We start from the raw sequence: 23503 nt of genomic DNA on the forward strand, positions 1-23503 counted from the left end.
CTCCAGCTGCAGAGAGGGATGATCTGCTGTGGTTCAAGGGGATATAAACAGCTGCAACCAAACTGCAAGAAGTGGAATTCAGGCAGCATACCATGGAAAAGGTTGTGACACTGAAACTTACTTGGTGGTAAGAGACAAGCAAACAGCCCCACTGTCTGGCACCATTACAACCAGACCAGACAAAATGCAAATGGACTGCCAGGAAGGACCTCACACCTGACAGGGGCTGATGGACCAGAAGATTTTCTAGTGCTCCCCATTAAGGCCTTTGATTTACAAAGTGTGCACTGGCATTTGTAGGTGACTCCCTGTGTCAGAGCACAAACCTCTGTGTCTGCCTGGGTGTATCTGTGTGCCCTCAGAGCACGTGTCTGTCTGGGCGTGGATGTGCATCTGTCTGTGTGTGGGTGAGCTTTGGATCTGCTCCATTTTCTTTCTGAGTCTCCTTTCCTACTCATTCCAGGTCCCATACTCTTTTCCTTATTCCCATGCCTCTACATCCCCAAACTTGTTTAGTTTCAGGTGAAATGCCCCAGAAGCATGCCAAGGCACCAGTGGCCTGTGTGCAGTAAGTGGCCATGGTCTCACACAGGTGCAGGGCCAAGGGCACAGCTACACTGGGCTTGCACTGCAGGGTCATAAGGAGGAGCCTAAGGTGAAGTCCAGGACAGCAGAACTACATGAAGATCTGTGCTTGTATCGGTTCTCAACACCACTTTGCAAAATAATTCTATGTGGACAGATATTTCTTATCAGACATTAACACCCAGTGCAGGTAGGTACCACCAAGGGCTAAATGTGCTCTGGGTGATCAGTGTCTGACAGAATCAGGCCCTTAAACTCAACAGAACTCTGTTCAGGGTGAGCCAGTGAGTCAGACACTGCAAAGGACGCAATTCCCCTCTCCCCTGCTCCCAGTTCCAGGCTCTCTTACCGGCGCAGGTACATCTTCCATGGCTCAGAGAGCTTCTCCTGGACAAGAGCCTTCACTGCCTTGCCCAGGTACTGGCTTGGCTCCCCAGCCCCAGCCTGGCTGCCTTCGCCTTCTGTCTTAATGTTCAGCAGGTTGCCAAGGCTGGCACTGGTCTTGGACATCTGGAACAAGAGCACAGACACTGCATCAAGCCCAGCACACAGACACAGCCACCCTCAGGGCTGTCCCACAGAGAGCAGTGTCTTCAAAGACGGAAAAAGATGGCAAAAAGACAGTGCAGGCTGCTTCAACTGCATCAGCAAAAGTCAGTAACACCTCACTCTTCTGCCTCTTCCACCCACCCATCATGAAGCACTCAGGTGCCTGTTGAATATTTATTCATGGATCTTGTTAAAGTAATGAAGCATCATGTCTATTTTGCATCATGTCTACTTTATCCACCAGGAAACTGAGGTGAAGAGAGACATCCCCTAGCTGACTATGGAAAAGGCGTGTGGGCTTCAACAGTAACAGCCCTGGGTAGCTCCTACAAATTGCTGGTGGCAGAACTGGCAAACTCTAGTTTGTTCAGTCATCTTATCCCAGCCACAAGGATGTCTCCTTTAAAGTGACTACCATGTATGTGTGAGGGGTAGAAGGATGAAAATCTCATTCAACTGGGGAAAAGTTCTGTCTCAAGTTCTTGTAAAATTCTTACTAATTTCAATAATAAAATCGTGTCACTTTTCTGTGCTAAATGGACACACCCTCCATGAAGCAGGACTTGGTCTCACAATCTGCACTGTGTGAAAGGCTTCAAGTAGAATCTACACAGAGAAGGTTTAGAGGTCCTGGTGTAAAATGTGCAGGATAGAAAAATGAAGTTATTCAAGCCTGCCTAGAGGGAAAATCTTCTTTCAGAATAAATGCATGATTTCCCAGACTCTTTCTTTCTCTGTTGTGCTCTCAATTACCCTCAGTAACAACACTGAATTTCACAGCCTGAATAAAATGCAGGATTGGGCCCAGTACTTGCACTGGAAACTCCACCCACTTGAGGGTCTCGAAGCCCTTTATAAATATCAGTTAATTAAGCCTGACAACCCCCTAAATAAACTGCAATAGGCTTCAGGAATCCTGGTTATTTGAGGCTCTCTTAATGCCCCCTGAAGGTAAAGCCCCTGCTGCTGTGTGGAGACTGCAACTCTTTATGGCTGGAGTCAGAAATTCAGGTCGTGTGTTTCCACTGGTAATTCCATTTCTGTAAAGTTTTTTTCCTGTTCTTTTTTCCTGGAGAAACAATGAAGGATTCCCCCATGGACAGAAATTGTGTGCAGCCAGAGGAAGAAGCAAGTGTGATGTCTTCCTGAGCAAACTAAGCTTGGTTCTGCAATCTTTAGTCTTGGAATTGGTTCCATCAGTCACACACACAGTGGGTTCTGCTCTTTGCTGGTTTATCTCACAGGTTAATCCAGTCCTTTAACCTGACTCCTAGTTTGCACCTGTGCCTCATTTGCTTTGCACAACTTTAAGAACCTTATGTCAGACTGCACACAAAGAAATGCTTTTTTCTAAACATATACTTTTATCACATATTATCCTGGAGATTTCCATTGAAAGAGAATTTTTCTGATCTGGGACCTTCAGAATGACTCATGACCCCAGAGAGCAGAGCTACTAAACACATTTGCTCACTAAAGAAAGACCTGCATATTTGGAAACACTAAAGGGACAATACAAAGAAACAAATAAGAAATTAAGTTTAAAAGGGAAAATCGAAACCCCAGTGTAACAGAAAGCCAATGGAGGAGAAAAGTGACATAAGGATAAATGCAGAAATTAAACAACACAGAGAAAAACAGTGATAAGAAAGAAAGGAGGTGGGAGATTACCAGGCAAAGTCACTTTGCCCTCTCTTGAGGATTATATGGCCTTGATGCATGTAACACCCAGAGCCAAGGGGATGGCAACAGTAATGCCTATAAAACCTATCACATAGCAGAATATTAAAGCATGGCTCAAAGGGTGCCCTGATCTCTAGAGCAGTTGTATACAGCCACAAAATTAATCTTGGTACAGTAGAATTTATCATGTGAAAGAGAAATATACATTTGAGATGATGTATAATTTAACAAAAAAGTAAGGAAAAAGAAACTGTGCATCATCTAAAATAAATATTCTAGGACAGAGTAAAGGGGACTCTGTTGGACACCATTACTCACACCAGAAAGACAGAAATTGATGATTTTGGTTCAAAACTTCTAATTTTTTCTTCTCTTTCATAAAAATAGATTATTCTCTCCCTCCCCAAATGAAGGAGGGAGAGTAAAAACAAAATTATTTTAAGTAAATAAACAAAATTAATAACTATAAAAAGGAAGTGAGAGAGAAGTTGCCGGGTTCTGAAAACAAAAACAAACAAACAAACCCAACCCAAACCAAACCAAAAAACCAAACGCTCCCTCACAAGAAAAGAAAAGAAAAGAAAAGAAAAGAAAAGAAAAGAAAAGAAAAGAAAAGAAAAGAAAAGAAAAGAAAAGCTTTTGGAGCTCTCCTCTGTCTAGAAAGGATGGGGGAAAAAAAAGGTGTCAGAGGCGGCAATATATTTCTTCAGCCAGTTCATTAAATTAATTCGTAAGCAGTGGCTCTGAAATTATACCCGATGAAAAATGGTCTCAAAATTTAAATGGTACAAACTCATCTTATTAGAGGCAAAACATTAAAAAACAAACGCATCTCTCCCCCCCCCCTTCCCCGCTATCGCAGCTTTAATTTCTCTTGGTGGGGGGAATGAAAGGCGTTTGATGGATGGCTCTTACCTTATTCATAAGCGAGGATAAAAGAGATGAATTTGCTGAGACTGTGTGGCCATTTGATTCATTACTGAAACACACAAACCAACAGGGTTTAGTTAAGATGTGCGCAGGGACTGGGAGCGCTGAGATTAATCCTTCTCCCTTCAGGCTGCCTCGCTGCTCACCTGCTGCATCCAGGGGGAAGGAATGGTGCCAACCCTCCCCTGGGCAGGCCAAACTCGCCTGCTTGGGATAGCCAAGAGGGACAGAAGGAGGGTCTCAGCTCTGCAGAATTTAGATCTTTCAACTCCTAAATGGCCCGGACCTCTTCCCCCGGTGTCCACTCCATCACGCTTCATTTGTTACCTCATTACCTCCCCCAGGTTTTACCCCTCATACCATTAGAATTTTCAGAACTATCACAAAAATACCACAAAAGCAGGGGGGATGCTGACAAAGGCTCATGCTGCCAGGGACAGGGATCCCCTGGGCAGTAAGGAAGGCAAGGCACAATCCTGTTCTGAATGGCAGCCTCAGGATCTCTGCAGTTGGCTCCAAGTGCTGGTCTGCCAAAGGGAGGCTTGTTTAAATAAGGTATGGACAGGAATGGATACAAAGGTCAAAGTGGAGCTCGCTTATGCCCAGGATCAGTTCCTCTGCTCTTTTTCCACACAGCACAATCCCCAAACACTCCTGCTCTCAGCAGAGATGCTGGGCAAGTGGGACACATGCTTAGAGACAGGCATGTTCACACCTGCACAACCATCACCATAAGTGTAGAGCAGCCCACACCAGACCCAGAGCAGAGTGAGCCTGACACCCAGCTGTTTTGTGAGTCCAGATTCTCTGGAATGTGCTTTCCTTAGCCCTGATTCAACAGACTACAGCAGTGCAAGTGCTGCTGCTAGGAGTGTGCTGAGGTGTGGCAGTGGAGCAGCTTCAGTCAGCAATGGACAAGAGGACTAAGTGAAAACAGCTTTGCCAGTGGCTCGATTTTCAGAAGGGAGCAGAGGAAATGAAGCTCTTGTTGAAGAGTCAGCAGGTGCCTGTGAGCCCAAAAAACCACCTGGAGAACGGGGAGCAGAGTGAACCTGCCTGCCTCCAGATTTGGGGTGTTCAACTCAACCACTGTGAAGCTGCCTTTCACCAACACGCTGTGCCCTCTCAATGTACAGGTATGGGAACTTCCCAAAGCCTGGTGTGGGAAAGCTGAGTGTTCCTGCCTGCCCTCTTCTCTCACCCGTGGTCCTTGACACTCAGGTCCAAGCTGTGCTCCTGCAAGGGGTCCTGACTGGTGGCAGGTGTGGGTCCCATGGCCTCCGCAGGCTCCTGCTTCACCTGGACTGGATTGAACCGTCCGGGAGGTGCTGGCTGGCCATTACCTGCTCAAGAAATACAGTGAAAGAAAGTGCAAAAAAAGAAATTAAAAACATAGGTCTAAAATGAGGTTACAACAGCAAATAATTTAAGTTAAATCATTGGCATCAGTGCCTAAGTGGAAAAAGCAAAGAAAAAGTGTTGGGGGGGAGGGAAGTACTGGGATTGCTGGTCAGCGTTTATTGCCAAGTTGACATGATGGGTTCTGACGTCCACTCCAGCGTGGAAATTCTTCAAGTGATAATTATTGCAAAATTATGTCAAAGTTGTCCAGGCTACGGGCCCTTTAAAGGAGAAGGGCGGAAGGAGCGTGGGGGAGACCTGATTCTCTGCACAAACTGTCATAACTAATTTGCGGGGCTGCCTCTTAAGCGTTTATTAAAGACTCTGTTAATGCTGAGGCAATGTGGCAGCTTTCGACTGCTAGTCAAGCCCCCTTGCTCGTCCCCAGCCCCAGCGTTGCCGTAGCGACAGCGCTGGCCCGGCAGTGCGCCTGCCCACAGGAGCATCTGCCCCGCCGGGACGATCCAAGGTGACAGCGGCGACACCGGCCCCGACCTCCCGCCACCGCCGTCCCCGCCAAAACGGGGACCGCTCCTTCTGCGGGAGGAGGCTCAGTGCCGAGCCCGAGAGAGAAGAATTCAAATTAAAGGAGGAAAGGAGAAAAGGAGGGAGGGTGGGAAGGGGAATGGTCGAAAGAGAACAAATTGGAGGGAAAAAATTAGGAAAAACGGCAAAGAAAAAAGGAGGGAAAAAAAGTTGCTGACAGAAACATGTCTGCAGAGGTTTTTTCCACAATCCCCAAGTGACTAAAATATTAATTTACCCTCCGGCAGTACAGCTGACGGCGAGCTGCTTCTCAGACAGCAAGTGGCATTTTATTAAAAAATAAAGGAAAATAGTTCCCTCAATGACCTTTCTCTGCTTTAGGAAACAATTTTTCAAACAATAATTTTAAAAGTATGTGAAGGTTCTCCTCCCTCTTTAATCAGATCACTTCCTTGTACTCCCCCGTTCCTCCTGGGAAGCCGGGGCCATCGGCAGCGCTGCCAGGGCCGGGCTGGCTCAGCACAGAACAGCCCCCAGATCAGCAAACAACTGGCCAGGGGCTACAGGACCATCGATACTGGGCCTAGCTAAAGCTTGACACAGTCTCAGCAGAGCCTGCAAGTACTGGCTAAGGTATTTTTTCTTAATTTCTATTTTCAATGGAGTGCCTCTCTCTTTTCAGCCTATAGCCAATTACATATGGCAACACTATTCAGCTCTGGTAAGAGCTTACTCCTTTCATGGGCAGATATGTTTCTTGCCTCTCTTCTGGCCATGCAGGTATAGCCAAGCTCCACAGGAAACCTTGGCAAGATGGCCTTCCTCAAGGGTTAATTAGACACAACCAAATTCATTCTCCCATTTATTTTCCTTCTCTACCCCCTTCCCAACTGCAGTCCCATGGACAACTGGGTGGCTTCTCATTCACTCCCTTCCAAGTCACCAGGCACTGCTCTGCCTCCACCACTGTCACAAATGATCAGGTAACTCACCTGCTTCAAGTGCCACAGAGGGCTTGAGTGCAGCTGCTGCCAGCCTGGCCATCATAGGAGAGATTAATCCCTTACTAGCAGAGATCCTTTCCATTATAGAGGCTGCTGGAGCAGGCGACGAAGTAGCCACTGGCTCACCAGATGCTGAAACTGCCTGGGATGAGGAATCTGTAGGAGCAGATGATGCTGGGTTGGTGCTAGAAGCACCAGCAGCCATCAGATTAGCCGAGCTGGCAGGAAGCGGTGTAGAGACCCGACTGGGGATGATGGGGAAGAAGGATCCAGCTGTTCCAGGAAGTGCCGAGTTGGAGAGCGCCAGGGCCAAGGGAATATTGCTAGGAAGAGCCTGGGAAAGCAGGCCAGAGATCTTTGTGGCTGGTGTCATGCTGTTGGCAGACTTGGCGGCCTGTGAGGAAGCAAGCTCAGCCGCAGAGGAGGGCGCAGCTGGGACGATGAGAGAAACGGAAGACTGCTGACTGGTCGGGGAGGCACTCAGGCTGGAGTTCTTGGAGCTCATGGCGGAGAAGTCAATGAGGTCATCGTTGCTGGACTCCTCTTGCTCGTTGTCCTTGGAGCCCAGGAGCGAGGCAGGCAGGCCCAGCACTCCTGAGCTCCGGATGTGCCGGCGCTCGTGTTTGCGCTTATGGGAAGTCATCTGGCTGGTGGAGGTGAAGGTGAAACCACAGCCTGCCCTTATGCAGTGGAAGTGGTTGGTGGCCTTGCTGTAGACACAGCCCTCATACTTGCATTCCTCGTACTTGTAGAACTTCTTGAAGCCATCCTTGGCGTAGGCATCATCTTTGATGTGGTAGCTCTTGTGCTTCTCAATGTCACACTTGTTCTTGAAGGTGAATGTACACCCAGGTCTCCTGCAAGGGCATCGAGGAGAGGGTGGTTGGCCATGATGGCAGCGCTGCTGTCTCCCACCTCCCTCTAGGACAAGGACTGGGGCTGTAATGAGACAACTGCCCCAGCTGCACAGGGGCCGAGGGGCTTAACCTGGGACACCCAGGCCAGCAGATCTGCTGCCATGTGGGAGAGCTGGGAAGCTCACTCCACTCTGCAGAACTGCCACAGGAACATGGGAATACAGGCACCCTCCACTAAAACTTCCAACAAATCAGCAGGTAAAGGGGACTAAGGTACAAACTGTGCTTTCCTACTCTTCCTGAAAACCTAAAAAATCAGTAGAAGAGCAGTTGTGTACAGAAGGCTAAGTCTGGCCCCAAAAGGGATGAGCTGGCTGGAGAGAACCCTACTATGGAAGTGCCATTAGCAGCGTATTAATGGCCCACAGTTGCACTCTGAAGAGCACTGTGGTCTCTTTCCCAAATTATTCTAGGCTCTGTTTTCTAGTGGGTATCCTCTCCTCAGATCATACTCCTGCCTTCAGAGTGGTCTGTGGCACAATCCTGGAATTCACATCTACTCTGGTATATGAGTGCTCCCAGAAGCAATACCGAGAAGGTCACAGCGGGGCAAATCAAGTCCCTGTGCACACTCGGGGAATTATGACTCGGCAGAGGGAGGCAAACAGACCACAGAGCTGTGAGGCAGCACTCCTCCCCTCCCTGCTGTCTCACCTGCAGTGGAAGTGAGTGGTTTTCTGCCCGTAGAACTGGCATTCCACGGTGCCGCAGTCCTCCGTGGCACGGAACCGCTGGAAGCCGTCGTTGATGAGCTGCGTGTTCTTCTTGTGGAAGTTCTCGTGGGTCATCACATCAGAGGTGCTTGTATAGACCTTGTTACAACCCACCTAGCCCGGGCCCAAAGAGGAGTCATCAGCACAGCGGTTTAACAGCCTGACATTATTACCAGCAGCAATAAATACATGGGTAGCACACGCACATTTAATAGTTCCATTTCTGTGCTTCTCCTAGGGGTATTAAGTCATCACTTTAATTCCCAATCTCAAGACTGATAGAGCACGGAGCAGTTGTGAAAAAAAAACCAAACACAAACCAACTCTCTGGGCATGAACCAGTAAAAAAAAAAAAAGGGAGGACTGGAGGGATAAAATACCAGCTCCAGATAAGCATGCCTGCTTGGGGAAGCAGTTAGTAGGGTTCTGCTCTTAAAGAGAACAGAACACTAACAGATGCTGTTGCTTTTTGTTATCTTGGAGTGACACAGAACAAAGTAGGATTTCATCTATTTGGGGAATACAAAATTGAGGGGGAAAAAGTTATTTACTTCTTTAGTCCTTCTGGGAGGTAAGGCATGCTGGTGCAACATGAGGCCAACCAGTCTTTTGATCTTGTAATAAACAGTTTCATTCTAGCAAATCTTAAACCCCATGTCCAGCTGATTTTAGCAAACTGGTGACTTTTTTTTTCCCTGTCACTGTTCAAGACTCCCACTTCAATAATTTTAAACTTGTGCAGTGAATGAGAATGCTGTGATGAGGACGGAATGCTGAAAACCTGCTTTCCTCTGGGTAAAGCGGGGCAACTTTGCCATATTGAGTAAAAACCCACTGGAATCTGAAAACGTCCTCAGCCCTGCTGAGGGAGGATTTTTTTCCTTTTCTTCCAGCACAACATGTGCCAATGCCTGCACCATCTCAGAAATGAAGAGAAGGAAAACACCACCCCTTAGTTCAGCCCAGGTTGATTCAAACAGGCAATAACAAAACCCATGACAAATACCCAGAGAAAAAAATAAAAAGGATCTCCAGCTATTTCCAATATAAAAGAGCCTCTCTCTCTCCACACTGACACCTTGAAAAAAGACAGGCCCTGCGTGGCATTAAAAAAAAGAATTAAACAAAAGCGTCCTTAGGAATAATTTGCAATGCAGCTCTTGGTGCGAAAGCCTAAAAAAATGTCAGTTTATATAAACAACTAACTGAATTTTATCCACACCAATTATGGACATAAAGAAAAAAACCCCATGTGATGGATGGCACAAATTCTGCCATTTAAGCAGTATTTTCTTTAATTGGGAGTTTATATTCTGACACCTTTCCTGTAAGGCACTGCTTACATGGGCATGACTTTACTGGAAGACAGTGGGCACAGGATGGAATTAGCCATATATAGCTGTGTAAGCGAGGGTCTCTATTTGAACTCGGAGTGCCTCAAGGCTGTGAAACACTCCTTGTGCTCTAAAAAAAAGAAATCAAGCAAATCCCACTCTGCTCAACTGAAGAAACTAAATAACCAATATTATGGAAGTGCTAACAGAAAAAGTCCTCAGGAGAAAGACACATGAAATTCCCAATTTATCAAATGCTGCAAGCACATGCTTCAACCAGTCCCTATTCAGGACAGAACTTGAGTGCATGCCTAACATTTGAGTATGTGCTTAAGCGCCATTGACTTCAGAAAGCTTCAAGTTAAACATATGCTGAAGTCTATCCCAGCAAAGCATTTAAGCATGTGATTAAGGCCTTGTGACTTTAACTGGGGTCTTAAACTGCTGGGACAGGTCAGGAAGTGAGCCTGACTTTTCAGACCAGAAAATCTGTCACCAAGGGTTGGCTGATCACTCTGCTTGTAACTGCACATTTTCAGGGCAATGGTTTGGGCCACAATTCTACTGAAACAAGTACACGTCAAACCATTGAACCTGAGGAACGATCAGGGTAAGACCCAAACAATGTGGTGTGTTCATGTCTAAAGCAGTGAAGGCATCACAGCTACATCTGTGCAGCAGCTCCAGCTCTGGCTCCACTGCTGCTGAACCCTGGAACACAGCTCTCAGCCTACACCACACATGAATGCCACTGGCAAAGGACATGGAGAACCAGGGGTGTTAAGTGCAGATATGTGACATTAAGGTTTAATTACTTTAGAAATTGATTATGGAGGAAATTAACCCAGTGCTAAAGGGCAGATGTGCCACAAGAAAGTCTGGTTTCAAGGGAGGGACAGATCAGGTTTGAGTAGAGACAGTGCAGTGGCATTAAAGAAGTTCCTGAGTCTCAGCGAATGGGACTTGCTTCAATAAATCCAAGACTTTGAGAAAACCTTGAGACCTGCTTTGGACAAGGCTTTTAAAAACTGAGAACGGGGCTTCCCTTTGCCACTCCCAGCGCTCGTCATGAGTGCAGTGAGGACAGGGCATGGACTTGCCAGCGAGGCTCCTGAATCAGACGGGCTCTGAATGTGCCCCTGTGCCTCAGCACAGCCCCGTGCTGTCTGACAGAGAGCACTGGAGCTGCCAGGACCCCCAGGACCCCCAGGAGCCTGCGGGGGCTCTCACCTGCATGCAGTGGTAGTGAGTGCTCTTGCCGTTGAGGTGGCAGCCGTGGTAGTACACGCTGCAGTCGTCCAGGGGGCTGAAGCGCATGAAGCCGTGCTGCAGGGAGTTGTCCCGCTTCTTGTGCATGTTGTAATGCCGAATCACGTCCTGCTTACTGGTGAATCTCTGCAGGGATACGGACACAGATGTGAGACACGCGTGGTGCCAGTGGGTGAGCAATCCCGGGGCAGGGTGGGTGCCTTTTGCTGTTGGTAATAAACTCATGGGACCAGGAGTTGAAAGCTTGGCAGGAATCACCCCAAGAGAATCAGATTAAAGAGGAGCTGTGTGCGTGCATCTTCTTGGTAAAGGGAAAGTAAATACACAAGTTCTAGAGTAAACATGGCACTGGGGTGATGCCCAGAATCTGCTCCCTGCAGCTTTAAGATTGCAGGTCTTCTAACATAATTTTAGCTGCTACTATCTCAAGAAGTGCTATAGTTAGAAAGCAAACCAGTGAACTGAACAGCCTACAAGCAACTAAGCCAAGCTTTTAAGTCAGTCAGTGTAGTGGTTAGCAAGACACTGGCTGCCACATTCATGTTGGACTAGAAATCAGGATAAAGCCTTTGCTCCTTTACACTGTCCTCCCATTCTAAGTCTCTTGTGTCCCCTAGAACGTAGGATAGCTTTATCAGGAAAACAGGGACAAAAGACTTTCTTCAAGTCACAGAAAAAGATGCTTTTCTACAGAAAAACAGAGCTCAGAGCTAAATCTGTATGACCAGAATATCCTTTTCAATCTCTATCTTCTTGAAGCAATGAGGGGGTACCCCATTGTCAGAGCAGGCTAAGTGCCTTTAAAATGAAGCTTTTTATTTCTATTTCCCACAGACATCAATATTTACCACTGAAGGTGAGAAAGTAAATCTGATTTTTTTAAAAGAAATCAATATCCATTTATTTTGAGCAGTAATTGAAAAGGCCTGTATTCTAATGTTTAACAACTTTTCTAGTCTGCCTCATAGGAAACAAATGATTATCACTTCCACTCTTTCCTCCTATAATATCAATCCTGATCAATCTCATTGGTATTGGCACGGGAATATATGGATATAGATTTCAACAGAAATCCCTTGGAGGCTGGAGCCATGATTTCCCAGGGCGTACATACAGGATTGCTATTGCCAATCATTGTTAATTTGTGCCCACTTATTACAAAGCGTTACTTATTCTAAAATATATCTCAGCCATAAAATAATTTGCATTTTAAAAAGCAGCCTAAATCCTTATTCCCTGCGAGACCAGACAGCTCCTTTGCAAGCAGCTTCCAGACTCCTTAGGAAATAATCATGAGGCCAATCATAATAATAGGTTTTTCTGTTTTTTCCATCCTTTGTGTTTCTCTCTTTCTGGAGCAGGGATATCTGTGTCACAGTTGGGATAGACTCATCTTGATTACTTGATGCTGGGCTGGAAGGACCAGTCCGTGCATCCTGGAGAGAAACTCTCCTTTGATCAATAGAAACCCACAGCAAAGCCCAGCAGCTCCAGATCAACTTCCTCTGCTGTGGTCAGGCTCAGCCCCGCGAGACCCAAAGGTCTCCCAGGGCAGGGCTGGAGCTGTGTCTGGTGCACGGCAGAGGCAAACTCTGGGATTGCTGCTCACGCATCAGCCTGACCACAGAAATGCCAGTGTCAAACTCTGGACCTGGGATCAGGGTAAACAAACACAGCACGTGACCTGCTGGCTTGACGTGCATACCCTGGCAATTCTCCCAGCAATTACAGCATCACTCCTACCCCCGCGCCTTCCCCACAAATCCCACACTGCTGCTGGTCTTACTGCGTGTTTTGTTGCAGATACTGCTGCTAGAAAGTCACTCGGGCAGCAGGAGGGAAAGAGACAGACTAACAGATCAGCATTCCCTACTTTCAGGCAGTTTGTAACACAGCACAATTTATGCTCTTGGTGTTTCACTGATATAAATGTGGAGTAGTTCCCACTGACTTGAGCTGATCTATATTTGGCTCCTCCTTGTAGCGGTCTGAGTTTGGTTAAATGGTATTAGAATGAGTTAAATGGAAGCAAAACAAAGTTCTGTTAAATTCAGAACATATCCTGTCCTCTTCCAGAGCAGCACAGTGAAAGGGCATGTGCGTGCATGTGAAGGGGAGCCCAGGAGGACGCACACTCCCCGTGGCTTCGTGCTGCTGCTCGTACCTGGTAGTTGCACTCGGGGTCCAGGCAGTGGTAATGCTCTCGGTACTGGTAGGCGCAGTGTATGTGTCCACAGTGCTGGCTGCCAGAGAACCTGCAGACAGGAGGGAGGGAGACACAGTAAACCACTGTCCTGGCAGCAATGCCTGTAAGCAAGGTACAAACAAACTGAGTCCTGTTCCTGCTTTTATCTCGCGTGTTTATGGCATTAAACCCCACCTCCTTTATCCCCTCCAAGGATGGTGACCCTTGCGCCTTCCCTTGCTTATTTGTCACTATTTAAAGGTGCTTCTTGAGCCGGATCACTCGGGTCCTGTACATCCCTAATCTGTTTTTCCTCTTGGAATTCATCTCCGTTATCTAAGTTGTTTACTTGGGGAAGCATAAGGAAGGAGGGTTCCTAGAACTAAACACCACACAATTCTAGAATAGAGTTGACATACTGCACCAGCAAATTTCAGAAACCTCTCATGACAGAAGGAGACAAATAAATGTTGGGCAAATACGGATTCTAAATTTTAAGTCCACCTAGTAGGATATCAGAAAAGCTGCATACAGCAAAGTTGAAAACTCCTGAAATATAGGGTGGTAAAAAAGACCAGAAAGACAGAATTGTTGTGTAATACCTACATACAAACAGTCAGTATGTAGAATTTATTGACTGACAGACACACCAGGAACTGGCACAAAGGGATGATCCAGTAATGGGGTAATCAGTGCAATGAACTCCCTTGTGTATATTCTAGAGGACCCTAGAAGAGCTTGAAAGGGAAAAGCAGTGGAGAGAAGGGGACTCAGAGGGGAAACATTCAAAGATAAAGTACCATCTGCTCAAAGGTTCCTCAAAGGTTCCTCACGTCACTTAAGTGCTAAACACAGCAGGAGTGCATATGATAAAGGGCATGGGAAAGAAATGAGGAAGGGCAACAGATAAAAAAGGAAAATGAGAGGAGTGAGGGTGTCCTGGGGCAACTGAGGAATGGGGCAGGAGCAGGGAAGATTACAGATCATAGTAAGGTGAGGTAATGCGAGGCTGTGGGATAGAAAAAGTCTAGATGAAAAGCAATACTAAATAAGCCATTTCTGAAACACAGTAAGGAAGAGGAGGTCAACTGTGGAGACAGCAGGGCCTCTAGGAGATAGAAAGGGGACTTAATTGACAGAAAAGATAGACATTGCTAAAAAATTAAATGACTTCTTTGCCTCAGCATTCACAAAGGGAGACAGGGACAGATGCCAGGAGCAGACATGCCTTTCCCTGGGGAAGGAGAAGAAATACTGCAGGAAATCAGGATCACGTCAGAACAGGTGATTGAGAAACTGGAACAAACCTCAGCAGCAGAGAAGAAACAAACCACAAGGCAAACAGCAGGGCTGGCTGCACAAACAAAGGTGTGGAACTGAGAGCAGAGGAGGAGATTCCTGCTCAACGCCTGGGTGCCTGCTGGGCCTGTCCAGGGCAGCCACCAGAGCCACCGTGGCACTGACCAGGGACATGTGGCTCCACAGCATAACCAGCTGGTCCTGCCAGTCCAGGGCTTTATGTCAGCTGCACCACCAGCAGCTCTTCAAGGAAAGCAAGTGCCCTGTGGGAAGCTTCCTCTCTATTCCACTGATGTGATGGGGAAAAAGAGAAAAGGGCTGGAGATCTGTGTGGTGCAGGCAAGGCAGGGAGAAGAGGATGATACAGACCTTGGTGACAAATAGAAAGCAGTTCAAATTATTATCAAAAATGAGGATGCAAAGGGACCAGAGATACCAGCTGGAGTAAAAGAAGGGCCAGACACCAACAAGATCTGACTCTAGGAGATGAGTTATTTGAGGCACCCTAGCAGGAATGACACATGGGCTGAGTTTTAAAAACAACAGCTAAACAAGCACTCCAGCACTTCCAACTCCTATCCTCTTTACCATGTGCCACAGAAAGGTGTGTGTGGTGTCTACAGCACTGGAAGGGACAAACAAGTGTTCCACCAAGCCGAGTGCCGGGGGAAGGAGGGAAGTGGCAAACCCAGCACAAAGGGGAAATTCTGCTCCTTCAGTGTGCAAGGTTGGGCTCCTAAAGGGTTATATTATCCTGTGTTTCTTCTGACACTTGAAACAGTTCAAAGCTATTAATTTTTAAAGCGCAGCATCTGTTTAGGTTTTTCATAACAGGAAAGCTTACACACACCACACACTTACATGCACACACACACACACACACACACACACATTTACATGCACAGACTCTACAGTACATCCACACCCCCTGAACTTACTTGAACGTAAATTTCCATGCACATGAACAGACACAAACACACACACCTGAAACAAGAAACTCACAGACCAGCTCATCGCACTGATATACAAACCCAAACTCCTAAGTTGTCAATACAGACACATAGATGCAATTGCACAAGAACAACCCACTCCCTCTTCCTTCACATTAATCGGTTCACCTTTTTTTTTCTTTTGCCAGAAAGTCTTGATCTGGCAAGAGTTGATAAATAAATAATAATAAAAATAATAAATAAAGAAGTCAGCATGCTTAGAGAGTGTTTACAGACTCATTACTCTGTAACGATGATGTGAAAGAAGAAAAAAAAAACCCACCCCAATTACAAGGGGGGAGGAAACCCACACAGAAATAAATATTTAAGCAAGTGCTGCCAGAAGCACCATCTGCTGAGGCACTAATAATAATAATAATAATTTTTTCTGTGGTCTTTTTTTTTTTAATTATAAATATACAGGGAGGAGGAGGGGGAAAAACAACCCAACCCAAACTAGCTAAGTAAGAGGTTTTGTTTTGTTGTGTGAGAGAATGGATTATCCCTGGGCAGCTTTTGGCAGTGGCTTTGGCAAACTCATTAAGCTAATTATGCAGTACAGACATAAGAGTGCTGTGTCTCTTCTCCCCCCACCCCTTGATTTTAAGGCTTTAAACTGTTTTTTTTAAATGTGTGTAAATTGAAGGGAAGTGGCTGTGCTGGCAACGGGTGGCTTGCGGAGCCTTTTAAGCAGGATGTGGTGTCCCTGAGGTGGCTCACAATCCTCTCTCAGCTACCTGCCTGACCCAGGGAAAGGGGCTTGCACAGCTCCAGAAGCAGTGCATGTGGCTGAAGTGTTTACAGTTCTCTGCTCGAGAGGGGAATGGGGGACAGAAAGGTGCCACCTCCTCTCCCACTGCAATTCCTACAATTCCTGCAATCGCAGAAATAAAAGGATGCTGCTCCTTCTGGACCTGGGATAAGGGTAAACAAACACAGCACGTGAGTTTAAACCCCTGCTTTCCTTCCTATATTCTATATATTCCACTACTGTACTGTCCCTTGAGGCAGCCAATTCCCACATGAGGGAATTGCTGCTTGAGGAGCTGCCTGTGGTGGCACAATGCCCTCTCTTCCCATGGGGTTTTCTGCCCCCTTCTCCTACATCTGGGCAAAGGGGAGGAAATTAAGTCTCTTGTCATTCCACTCTTGAGCTAGGAGAGTGCTGTTCCCACTCTTTTTCCCTGCCAAAATGTTCCTTTTACTTTCCTAGGAGACTCTCTGTGGGCTCTGCTAAGGTGGGAAAGCACAGTACACACTCCCTTCCCCTTTCATTAATAAGTGCCCAAGTGCTGGTGGGAGCAAACCCTCCAGTTTTATCCTGGAGAGAAGTGTTTGCTTCTCTTTGTCCCACCACAACAACCTTGGGCTTCCTCTCAGCATCACTGTCCTGACCTAAGCATGCCCACAGCTGTGATAAGGTGCCCTACTCTGCACCTGATTCAGTGAGGATTTCTCAGAAAAATGAGCTGCAAAAATGTTCTAGGATAAACATCCCATGTTGATGCCAAGAGCTCCCTAAACTCAAGTCACTTGTGAATCTCTCTGGCCGAGATTCTCAGAGCTGAGATGCTCTCTGCTTGCCTCTTGCAGACATGGTAGGGGAAAAAGGCAATGGACAGAAAGAACAACAGCCAAGAGGCAGAACTCCCATTTAAATCCTGGGCTTCTTCAGTGAAGCAGTTTTCCACTATTTGTCACCAAGTCTAACAGCTGCAGGGAGCTGAGCATGCTCTTGGCATGACTGTGTCCCTCTCACAGCTATGCTCTCCCAGGCAGGGGGACAGGGCGAGCACAGATGACACGGGAAATGGAAGTGCCAATGTCTGGTTTAAACACCTGAGCCAGACAAGACCTTGTCTCTCCCACCACCACTCCATCTTCTGACTCCCATCCCTTTCCCCAGCAGAGTCAAAAGTTTTGCCTACCTGGCAATATACTTCTGGTAAATATTTACGTCTTCGCTGACGGCTGGTTTGTCAGTGGGTAATCCATTCCTAAAGGGAGACACGCAGGGCAGAGCTGGTTAGCAGGAACAGGGCACAGCTTAAACTCCTTGTTTCTCTCACACACCGCTGACAGATCAGGAGAGAGGGCCCAGGGAAGGGTACCAGCAAAGACACCCATAAGTTTAATTTCCCTCCCCGTTGCTCTGCAAATCCTGTACTTTCTTTTCCCAGGGAAACACATAGGCCGTGTACCACCCTTCCTGCATGCTCCTTCTTTGCAGGACTCTGAGCAGTTTGTTGGAGAAAGTGAGAAGATCAACCACAAAAACCTGTTTCTACAGAAAAAATGCCTATACAAAAAAGTGATGGCCACATGCAAATACCTCTCTGAGGCACCTGGCAGTTCTGCCATTGTGTGCACAGAAGCTTTGCCCCTGGCTCAGCTGCAGGAGAGTCTCTTGGCCAGCCATTGTGAGCTATTGCCCATTTCCCTGTGGCCAGCACTGGAACAGTGGCTCCAGCCCCTGAATGGGGCTTAAAATGCCTCTTTGGTTCATAGATACCCCAAAACTCTAACAGACAGATTATGTATTTTAATCAATGAGAAAACCACCCCAACTGTCACATAAGCCTGGATTACTTTACATGGTTAGGAAGCAGATAAAAATAACATCCTTAGTGAGGAAAATTAGATGCAGGGCCAGACTCCAGCCTACCCAAGAGATAGGGCCACCCCAGTGCACCTCCAGACAGGCTGCACACCATCTTCTCTGTGTGCTTTGCCTGTGCCCAGCCTCCACTCTGCCTCCTTGCAGCTCTGCACCCTGGTTTAAACAAGGACACTTTCACAGAGTTCACTTGAAGGTGGACGAGTTCAGGGCAGGTTAATGGCACTGGATCTAAGAGAGTTTAAACCCATGTATGTGCAAGGGTGTATGTGCAGATGTGTGAGAGTAAAGGGTAATTCCTGCCTGGTTATTGAACCCAGTGGGGACTGGGAATGGGAAGCCACAGCCCAGATACCCCAGTCAGCACCTCCTTCACCAGCACAGTTAATGGGCTGCTGCCTTTTATCATGGGAGCCTCTATCTAGTGAGCAGCCTGAAGGAGAAGGGACCAGAGCCCATTCTGTGATCAGCAGTGAGTGATCAGGACACACGAAGGGCCACGGTGAAGGCCATGGTCACCTCCATTGCAGCTGCAGCCCCATCATGATGCCCTGGTTGAGGAAGCCCTGTGGCCAGAGGAAGGCTCACCATGGTGCTGGCAAACCCACACCTGGCAAGAGGCAGGAAAACAAGCAAGAGAAAGGAAAACAAACTGGGATCCCAGAGCAACACCACAGCAGATAAGAGGCTTGCTTATCTTGCTTGTGCCTTTAGGCACAGCTCTAGGATGGTAACTGAGCCCCAGGCAGCTGAATGTTCTCAAGACACCTCAGGCACAGAGTCTTGGACCAAGTCACCCATCACAACAGGGCGCTGAGTCTCCAGGAATATTTACACCACTGTGCTTTTAACTAATAGGAGTCCCTGCCTGTCATCTGTAGCACACACAGGTCCATCCTGAGCAGGACCCTGAGCAGACCCTGAGCATCCTGAGCAGATGCAGATGTTAATAATCCTCCGTCCTTTTCCATACACCTTTACCATGGAGCTCCCCATCTGTCTGCAGGCAGCTGATAAACAACCATTCCACATGGAAGACATGTATCATTACATGGCTCTGCCTTCCTCATGGGGAAACAGGGAGAGTGGGTGGTGCAGACTTTGCTGGGACTGCAAGGAACATTCCAGCAAGCTCAAGGCCTCCTACGTCCACATGCCAAACACAAAACAGCCTTTTTCCTCATCAGAGGACCAAGCAGTAAGGTGTGTGTGATGGCACAGAGGGCAGGACAGAAGGCCCTGGACTTACTACAAATGACCTCATGGGATTCACAGCTCACAACAGCCCAGATTCACAGTGACAAACAAGTAAACCCAAACCAGGACAAGAGGGCAGAGAAGTCTCTCCCTTCCTCCCTGCTGCAGCCTGACATACATGTGTGTCTCTTCTACAGCTCCCACCTCTGGAAGGCACATTAAAAAGTAATCCAAGATTTGGCAAGACCTTCAGATACCTCCATTCAGTCAATGGCATCACTGCAGAGACTGCTGGCAATGTATGTGCAGGAGGTTATTAGTGGTAATTGGGCTAATGAGTTTGCCCAGTCTGAGGGGTAATTTAATCACCTCTGTTTGTGTAAGCAAATTGAGAAGACACAGGCCTGGTCCCACAGAATAGGTATATGCCTAACTCCTATGGAAATTGATGGGAATTAGGCACCAAAATGTCTTCTGAGTTCTGGGACAAACAAAAAGCCCCATCTTGCTAACAGTAAAGCCAGCAGAGTCATGCCTTTTAGTTAAACGGAAACAAGAATCAGGTTCTCCTGCAGACACATCCAGATGCCTGGGAAACCAGAGAGAGAAGAAAATAAAGTAGTTCCAACCTTGACCCTAAGAGTGCTGACAGCACCATGTTCCCTCCTCTTTCATTTTAACATATGAACTCAGGAGCTATTGGACTCCAGATTCATGGCCATAGCTGCTGATGGCAGGTCACAGCCTTAGAGCAGACCAGATAAATAGAAATGTAAGGTATAAAAGAGGAGCAGACACTTTGACAGAGAGCAAAGAGAACCATCCCGTGAACAATGCAGTATTTAACAGGGTAAGAATTTGGAATTGCCCACTGAACCACACACAGACTGATGGTATGATCCCCCACTAGTACTTAGACAAGAAAAGTGGGAGGACACTTACTTTACTGTAGAGACTGTTCCAGTTGTGATGGAGTCTGTCTTGGAGAAAGTTGATTTCAGGTACTCAGGAGTGTTGAATGGCAATGAGATGGACTGCTCTGGCCCGGCCACCGGAGTGCTGCTGGGGGTACTGGTGAGGGAAGCAGGGGCCAGGCTGGGGACTGGAGCTTTGACTGGAGTGAGCTTCTGAATGTTCCTCACATCATACTTGGAAGGCCGGCCTACCTTGCCTGTCTTGAAGGCGATGGCTCCTCCCATATCTGGGCTTCCTTCCCCAGGCTTGAAAAGGTGCAAGTACTTGACGTTTTCTAGGTCATACTTGGAGGCCTTCTTGTAAGTGTTGCCATTTTGTGGCCTGATGCTCTCACCCGTCTTCAGCTTTTGAATGAAGAAGTCATATTTGGAGGCCCGCGACATCAGGCCCTGCATCTGGGAGCTGCTGGCAGAGGGCAGCGGCAGGATGGTGGCTTTGGTCTCCGTCAGCATGGAGGCGTCTGCGCCCGGCACGCGGATGGGCTGTGCCAGCACCGAGGACGGCTCCTTGCCCAGCTTGGAGCCCAGCTCCTCGGACTTGGCCAAGTGCATGGGCCACGAGAGCTGCTCTCCGGCCTTCAGCTTGCGGATGTACTCCTCGTACTTGGAGAAGCGGGCGCGTTTGCTCATGGCGTCTTCGCCGGGCAGGGAGGCGGCGGCGGCGGCCTCTGAGGTAGCAGCGTTCAGCTTGTCGAAGCTGATCTTGCGCGCCAGCTCGTCCCGCATGTTCTGGTCGTCGTAGCCGAACATGCCCAGGAACTCGTTCATGGTGGTGGCGGCGTAATCCCGCAGTGATGAAGCTTCCCCTGTGGTGAAACCAGAGGGGAGAGTCACACCAGGCACTGATTTTTCTTCTTCTCCTCCCATACCAGCACTAGTAGTGGGGAGGGGGAGGAAGGGGAGAGGGGAACATGATCTACTGACGTTTGGCTCACTTGTTAGGTTTTATGACTCTTAAATTAATTTGTTTAAAAAAAAAAGTAATTAATACTGGGGTAAAATAAAAAGAGTTCATCAATGCCAGGAAAATCAATTTCCTAAATGTTCTAGCCGATGGCTTTTCAGTACATTAAACAAAGTTTCATAAATGTCTCTGCACTCTTGCCTTGGCCTAATATGAAGAAAAAGTAATTTTACTGGAAGTGAGACCAATGCCAATATGCCAAGGTTTGTACAGATCTGTCCTTGTGTATATTTGTGTATGGAAGGAGGTGCACAGAGGATAGATGGCAGCATGTGTAAGGGGGAAAACCCGTGTGAAAATGCTGTGTGTGTTGGTGAAGAGCAAGCAGGGCAGAGAGCAGGCAGGACACAATGGTGTGAAATGGATAAGGGAGATGGGCAAGGCAATGTATGGGTGGAGCAGGAGGAGGGCAGAATAGAACAGTGCAGAGAGGAGGAAAGAAGCAGAGGTGCAGATGAATCAAGGCAGGGGAAGAGCAGCAAAGGCTGTGTGCACGAGAAACCTGGCAATGAGGAGTGCAGGAAGGAGAGCAGAAGGCAACACAAAGACAGGACAGTTCCCCATCACTGTTGCAGTCCTTCCCTTCCTTGTCAATTTTGCAAGGATTCACTCAGCTTTCTCTCCTCCATCTCAATTCCTGTAAATGGACAGCTGCTACTTGCCATGTGGAAAAGGGCCACAGTCCAGTGAATGCTATGGAAACCTACAGGCAGCCTCTCAAGCAGCCAGGAACAGCTTCCAGTAACACCAGGAAAAGGGAAAGTCCACACAGGTGAAAAATAGGTAAGGAACAGCCTTCTCTCCATCAGGATTTAGACTGAGGAGAGCAAGCTGTTGTCCTGATGTGGGCTCCAGGGAGGGGGAGAAAGCCAGTGCTCCAGAGCATGGGCTGGGGAAGGGCAGGAAGGGGTTAGTTTCACGGAGCTTGATTAAAGGGAGGAAGAATGAGCAAAAGCTGTCCTTCCTTGGGTCTCTCCCTCCCTTCTTCCCTCCCCTACTCCCTCAGGCAGTTTCACAGCCCACCATGATGGGGAGAACACACATCTGGAGGTCACCCAATATCAGTGTAAAGGAGGAAATAAAGTCTGCTCTGATGCGCCGGCTTGGCCTCGTTTAGGCTTCAGTCTGACACAGCGCTCCTCCTCCTCCTCTCCCTCCTGCTTTCTACTGCAGAGTAAAGATTTACTGTGTGCAGGAGTCCTTCAAACCTCCCTCATCATCTTTACTCAACACTTGCTCTGGCTCTAATGGGCAAGCACATTCCTTCCCAGGCAGCCAGCATAGGGAGGGACACTGGCAGCAGAAGGGAAGCTCTGGGCATGGGGTCCCACACAAAACAACGCAACACTGCCTTGAAACACAGTGGAAAAGGAAGGCACCAAGACACTGCTACAGAACAGGTCAGTAGATCCAAAAGATTCCTAAGTGGGGAATCTGAGAGCCAGTGATGCCACTTGCACAGGCAGGCACGTACACGAGAGCGTTTCCGTGCACCAAGAGCCCAAGTTCAATAGCCATCAGCTCCCACAAATCAGTTTTCACAGGACTCTATGGAGGAAAAGACTGCCTGTGACGGGCACTAAATGGGCAAGACCATGAAGGTCACATTCCTGCTCCAGGACTGCCTGGAATAGCTGCTTTACTGCAGCAGAAGTGCTGCTACACTGGCTCCTGTGTACGTGGTTCTGGGGGAAGGCGATGTGAGAACACGCCCAGAGCCTGCAAGGCAAGGGACAAAGCCACACCTGCTGGGAGCTGCTGTAGCCCAAAATGACCTTCCAGTTCCAGGCACTTGAGCCCAGCATTCTGCATGGGATTTGGGATGCCTGACTCCAGAATAAACACCCTGTTAGTCACAGAATGGGTGGCAATGCCCCTGCGGTGTCAGGCTCAGGGCACAGCACACCCTCATGGGTTGGTAATAACCTTACAGGATGTTAAATGCAGAACCATTCCTCACTGGGTCCAGCAACAAGACTTGCCTGAAGGACAACTTTATCTTTCACACACAGCATATTAAAAAATTTCATTCTGCTTTAAAGCAGTTCTCCTCTTCACCTCTTTTTTTTCTTTTCCCCACTTCCACTTCAGTGTAGCCCTATGACCCAACAGAAGAGAATGAACCCATGAAATCCCTACTGGGTCTAACAATTTCCTGTTTCTGTTAAACCTGCTTTCCCTGTTCTGCTTTTCCTTTCTTTTTGGACCAGTAAAACAACCCCCAGCTTTGCTCATAATGCCCTGATTTCCAAGCACTGCACAGAAAAACTCTAGCCAGCTTGTGCTGAGCTGCAAGGGGAAGAAGAATACCACACTAAGGATCTGATACAAAATGAAAGTATTAAATGTGATTTCTGCTAGCTTTAGCCACTGCCCTGAAAGCCAGTGTGCCCCATCTTTGGTACCA

The 23503-nt window shown here is 47.6% G+C and overlaps 1 protein-coding gene across 1 annotated transcript in view; it reads right to left on the reverse strand.

Moving 5' to 3' along the window:
- Positions 1-23503, reverse strand: part of CASZ1 (castor zinc finger 1) — an 81570-nt gene that overhangs the window by 14052 nt on the left and 44015 nt on the right. The window contains exons 3-11 of the mRNA XM_064730780.1: positions 20101-20938; positions 17273-17341; positions 13036-13126; positions 10833-10997; positions 8210-8382; positions 6627-7495; positions 4949-5090; positions 3733-3796; positions 935-1095 (exon numbers count right to left, since the gene is read on the reverse strand). Coding sequence (XP_064586850.1) covers positions 935-1095; positions 3733-3796; positions 4949-5090; positions 6627-7495; positions 8210-8382; positions 10833-10997; positions 13036-13126; positions 17273-17341; positions 20101-20938 — 2572 coding nt within the window. The remainder of the gene's footprint in view (positions 1-934; positions 1096-3732; positions 3797-4948; positions 5091-6626; positions 7496-8209; positions 8383-10832; positions 10998-13035; positions 13127-17272; positions 17342-20100; positions 20939-23503) is intronic.

This window comes from Zonotrichia leucophrys, chromosome 21 (genome assembly GCF_028769735.1).
Source record: "Zonotrichia leucophrys gambelii isolate GWCS_2022_RI chromosome 21, RI_Zleu_2.0, whole genome shotgun sequence".
NCBI lineage: Eukaryota > Metazoa > Chordata > Aves > Passeriformes > Passerellidae > Zonotrichia > Zonotrichia leucophrys.